This window comes from Poecilia formosa, unplaced genomic scaffold (genome assembly GCF_000485575.1).
Source record: "Poecilia formosa unplaced genomic scaffold, Poecilia_formosa-5.1.2 Scaffold378, whole genome shotgun sequence".
Taxonomy (NCBI): domain Eukaryota; kingdom Metazoa; phylum Chordata; class Actinopteri; order Cyprinodontiformes; family Poeciliidae; genus Poecilia; species Poecilia formosa.
The window spans coordinates 550,543-555,388 of record NW_006800317.1 but is presented as its reverse complement, the minus strand read 5'-3'; the positions used below and the strand labels follow the sequence as shown (position 1 = coordinate 555,388).

The following is a 4,846-nucleotide window of genomic DNA, read 5'->3' as shown; positions in this document are numbered from 1 at the left end:
TTGGGTGGTAACCAATTAGCACAGGGTGTGGGGTTGGAAGGGTTTCAGAAAATAATCAATTAAAAACCGCTCTGACATTAGGGAAGCATAGAATTTCAGGTGGTTTTAAGTAGGAGTTGTTGAAAACGGTTGACAATTTATCAGGTGCATGATCTCAACCATAAGATGATAGTTCAGGAGCTTTGCTGTTGTCTTCCATAAAGAAACTAAAGAATGGAGAGTTTAAAGCAGGTGCAGTAACAGATGACAGGAGTGGCTCCAACATTAACAGTTGATATATGCATGTCTATATTCATTGTCTCGTGTGTGACATGTGATGTATTTGTTTGTGGGACTTTGTCATGTGTGCTTATCAGCTGACGTTAGTGTTCAGTATGAAATAAAGCAAAGACATTTCTGGGTCCGGCCTTTGAAACTTTTCCACTGTTTTGAAGCAGGTGATGTGCATTTGAGTCTTTAGGTAAGCTCATATAAATGTAAAATACCAGATCACATCATTATCAAAACATACATAAATCACAAAGGAGACTGAACAACACCAAAAACAAAAAACAAAAAAAAAAACAAAAACCGCTGCCTCGGTGATAGATTGTAGCTTTACTGAACTTACTGTGACTCTTAAGCAAATGATCCCACCAAAAAGCCTCAACACGCAAACAGAAATCGGTGAAAATTTGAATGGGGAACTCTGAAAACTGATGTTAATTTACACTGTGTTTCAAGGGTTTTCGCTCATCCATCAGTGGAACGTAGTCCTCAAGAGTATTCTGTCACATCTTCCTGCTCAAGCGGCATTTGTAAGTGGCTTCAAATCTAAGTTTCTGACCAAACCAGCTGGAATTAAGTCAAAATGTCTAATAAATCACCATTTTAGCACTATGCTGCAATGCAAAAACCAACAGATCGGGAAACAAAAGTGTAAATGAAAAGATCCAGGGACAACAAAAGTACAACAGAAGATACTGAAAAAGAAAGGATATCATTTTCCTTTTTTGCTTTCTTTTATACAAATATGAGTTTCTCAGTCCGTAATTTGCAGCTTTCTGGCAGCAGGGCTACAAGTAGCCCTGCATTCCGAAGTAGAGCAGCAGGGGCAGAAGGGAGGTGACACCCACAGCCTGTCTGCAGACGGCCGAGCCTCGCAGGATGGCGTTGGACGTGCTTGGACCATCTACCTTCGGAGCCTGGGGATCAGACTGAAAGGAAAGACAACGCAAGGTTTAATGATTCTAAATTACTCGTGATGCAGAGATAAACAGATACCTCAATCTTAAGATAGACTCTTAAGATTAGCTGCAGACAAAGGAGAGGCCTACTTCTATTCAGTTACATTTCTGTAAATTCGTCCACATGTTTGATGTGTTGCCAATGCCTTGTGATGAACTTCAAACAGGACTCATGTCTTCCTTCCATTGATGTTTTCTTTTTCCAGAGACTTGGTGTGAGGCTGTCAGTGAAAACAATTGCATGTCCAGTTCAATGTGTGAACTATAAACCTAGCTTAATCCATCTTTATGTCACTGTTATTGGTGTATAAAAAACCCTAGCTAAAATAAACAACTCTTACCCTGGTGGGGAAAAGTAAAGTCTGGTGGCCCTCCAGGCTGATAACACTTTGGGTGAAATCCTGAAATAATTTCAGATTTCGGAGTCCTGTGATGGACTGGCAACTTGTCCATGGTGTTCCACACCTCCAGAGCAACCATTTGGTTCAAGTCATTGAAGCTTAATGTTAATATTAAAGCTATGAGAACACAGTCCATGTGTGTTTGTGTCATAAATTGTGAATGGCACATCTAGATCTACTAGATCTTTAAGAAATAGATACATATAACTTTTTTCTAGGGCTGCCAACATTAATGCTTTAGCCCATGTGATTAATCTATGAAGTTAAACGAGTTAATATTTCATAAAGTAGATAAATCATGTTATCTATTTTGACCAAAAAGCCTTATTTAGTTGACAGCAGTGCGATACTCGATCATGTACTACGGTCAGCAACGCAGAGTCACAAATGTGAGGGAAATATGAACGAGTCAGACTGGTGACTCAGCAGAAAATTTCACTTTACAAACCACCGTGATGAATGTTTGAATAATACCAAACCAGCATGTGGCCGATTTACTGTAATGGTGAATTATCTTTCAATGGAAGCTCAACCAGTTTAGAGTTACCATTTCTAAATTATGTTTGGAATAAAATTATTTATTTTAAAGCTTCCTGAATATGAAAACCTGGAAAACTGAGATGTTTGGTTTGAGGCTATAAAATATTTTCTTTAACATTTTTAGGAAAATGTGCATTTTTACATTTCAAGATTACAAAGTTAAGAATCTAGTGGTTAATTGTGATTAATCACAGCATAAGGTGTGTTTAATCTGATCACATTTTTTAACTGATTGACAGCATGGAATTTTTCACTCACCTAAAACTTTTTTCTGGACCTTGGAACTTGGTTATATTGGGTAAAGAGGGAATAACTGCATCAAAGCACTTGGTTGGCAGTTTTATTATTGTTTTGAGAAAAGTTTTTATGGTTTTTATGTTGCTCCTAATAATGACTGTCAACAAGCCCCAGCCTTGAGAAGCTTCTCTTACAGTTAGAACGTTATCTGGAAGCCTGAATATTTTGATGAACTTTTTTTCCCTCAATAAAAACACAATAAATTTTCATTATTTATGAGCTTTAGAAAAATCCTCACCACATTTTTATTGGGACATATTAAACTTTTACATTGCACAATGACCTAAATCAAATCAAGTTAATCAAGGGTGACAGAAATATAATGGAAGGTTGTTTTTGTAACTATAAAATCATGAAGTGAAAGAATAAACACAGTCTCACATTTGAAGGTAATTAAATTTGGATGGCCCAGCATGTAAAAGGTATGTTAGTATTTTTGCTCCGTTGCTTATGATGCTGCAAACCAATGACTGGGTCATCTCCCAGCGACCCGGTTCTGCTTCCACTAAATGTCAGTCCAGTGCATAGCAGTGCCTTATTATTGCAGAATGACATTTACAGTGAACTTTAAAAGTCGGCAGATAAGCAACGATCCCATTTCAGCCTCAAAGGAACTACAAAGACCAAGAGTTTACAGAGAAGGCAGCAAAGATTGCTGTGGCAGTCACCGTCAGATGAAGGTCAGACACTTCCAGCAGTGAGGTCGGATTAGGTCCTTGTGATGATTTGATCACTGAGCAGATTACTTGATGGTCTTAAATAAATTGTTTTCAGGAAGAAAAAGACTGAAGCTGTTTTATTTAATGTGTTTGGAATTTCTGAGGGCTGTGGTATGGTTCTAAAACGTAGGAGAAAAATGTCAGTTTAAAAATATATTAAACAAATTATTTTAGCAAACAGTGGTACTTCTGTATTAATGTAAATTGCCAATTTGGTAAAAGGACATACATTCTTTGACGTTTTTACCGCAAAATCGTTTTAAAACAGGTAGAGTGATGTAAGAAAGTTTATATGAACATCTTTGAAACAGATTCATATTGTTCAAGCAACTGACTACGATTTTATTAAAGTCACTTGGATTTTCTAATTTATACAAATGAATCAAATAATAGACAATGAACTTACTGAACAGACATCAACAGTGGCATTTGAATGTAGTTTCTGAGCCTGCAATGAAAAAAACAAAAAAAAGAAATAAAAATCACAAACCAAATACTATTTTAACAGTTAAGCCCAAAATTATTCAAACTCTGAGAGATTTACATATTAAGTTATCTGTTGATTTGACCAGTGACATTAATGTTTAAAAGTCACCCAGCCAGAGTCCTGGCTTGAATCTGTGGAGAAAGATAAAGATTAGGGTGATGGTACGGAGGTCTTCTACTCTCAAACACTTGGAGCTCATCACCAAAGACAAACATGTCATGTTTCATGTGAAACATGTTCAAAGAACAATTTGATTGTAATTTTATTTTATTTATTTAACCTTGATTTTACCAGGATAAAGTCAGACCTTTCCCCACTAGAACATCTGTGGGACTAACTGAGTCATCAACTCTGACTCGGTGCCCATCTGCTGGATCTCCAGTGTCAGTTACGACAGTTGTGGGCTGACTCAGTCCTGCATGGAATCAGTCTGCATCCGGCCAAGAGCAGACTTTTTAGTCAGACTGAAGTCAACTTGGCCGTCTCTACTATATTAATCTGTCATATTCATGAACCTCATTTACTAGACATTTCATACAAGGCTCTTTACTTTACAATACTGATGAGTAACATTCTGCCTCCTCCATCACCCCAGGTGAGTTTCTTCACCTTGGGAAAAATGTTGCTTTCTGAAGTTGTGGCTATGCTCTACATCAACTGTATCATTCCTAGCTTTAGATTGTTTGTGGACTGTGGAACTTTAATTGCTTTCTAGGATGGAATGAAAACGAACCGCAGCATGCGTTTACCTCCGTTCCCTCTGCTTCATTACAGAAAGGTCACTCTGGATCTCACCTCACATCTGTTTTCCACCTGGAAACCACGGAGTGAGCAACCGTCCCACAAAGCAGTAATTTCTTCAGACAGCCAGTGGTTGGAATGAAAGCATGATTTGTGGTATGTGGAGAGTAACTTGCATGACTTTAAATATTTCTCTGTAGATTTTTACCTTACCTTTGTTCCTATGAAAGGAAACACTGAGAATACAATAATGTACTCAAACAATTGGTAAAATCTTGGCTGGCCATTTAGGTTCATTAATTTCTGCCTCAAGACATTGGGCAAACCCTTCCTAAGTTCACTTTGCAATTCATTGGTATGAAAATATGAAACTTTTCCTATGGCTGAGAGTAGATTTTCCCCATTTTTAATAAGCATAAACAAAATCAATAAAAA

General features: G+C 37.3%; 1 protein-coding gene and 1 long non-coding RNA gene across 3 annotated transcripts in view; one reads left to right on the top strand and one right to left on the bottom strand.

Annotated features, from left to right (window-relative positions):
• Window positions 1-348: 348 nt before the first annotated feature.
• The window catches only part of gfra1a (gdnf family receptor alpha 1a), a 151,533-nt gene continuing 147,035 nt past the window's right edge, over window positions 349-4,846 (bottom strand). For both annotated transcript variants that reach the window (XM_007575479.2, XM_007575480.2), the window contains 2 exons: window positions 3,590-3,631; window positions 349-1,196 (listed from right to left, as the gene is read on the bottom strand). In XM_007575479.2, coding sequence (XP_007575541.1) covers window positions 1,056-1,196; window positions 3,590-3,631 — 183 coding nt within the window. In that variant the 3' untranslated portion in view covers window positions 349-1,055. The remainder of the gene's footprint in view (window positions 1,197-3,589; window positions 3,632-4,846) is intronic.
• On the top strand, window positions 4,126-4,568 carry LOC107833397 (uncharacterized). The gene is made up of 2 exons (XR_001659144.1): window positions 4,126-4,265; window positions 4,445-4,568. It is a non-coding gene; the product is annotated as an uncharacterized LOC107833397 (long non-coding RNA).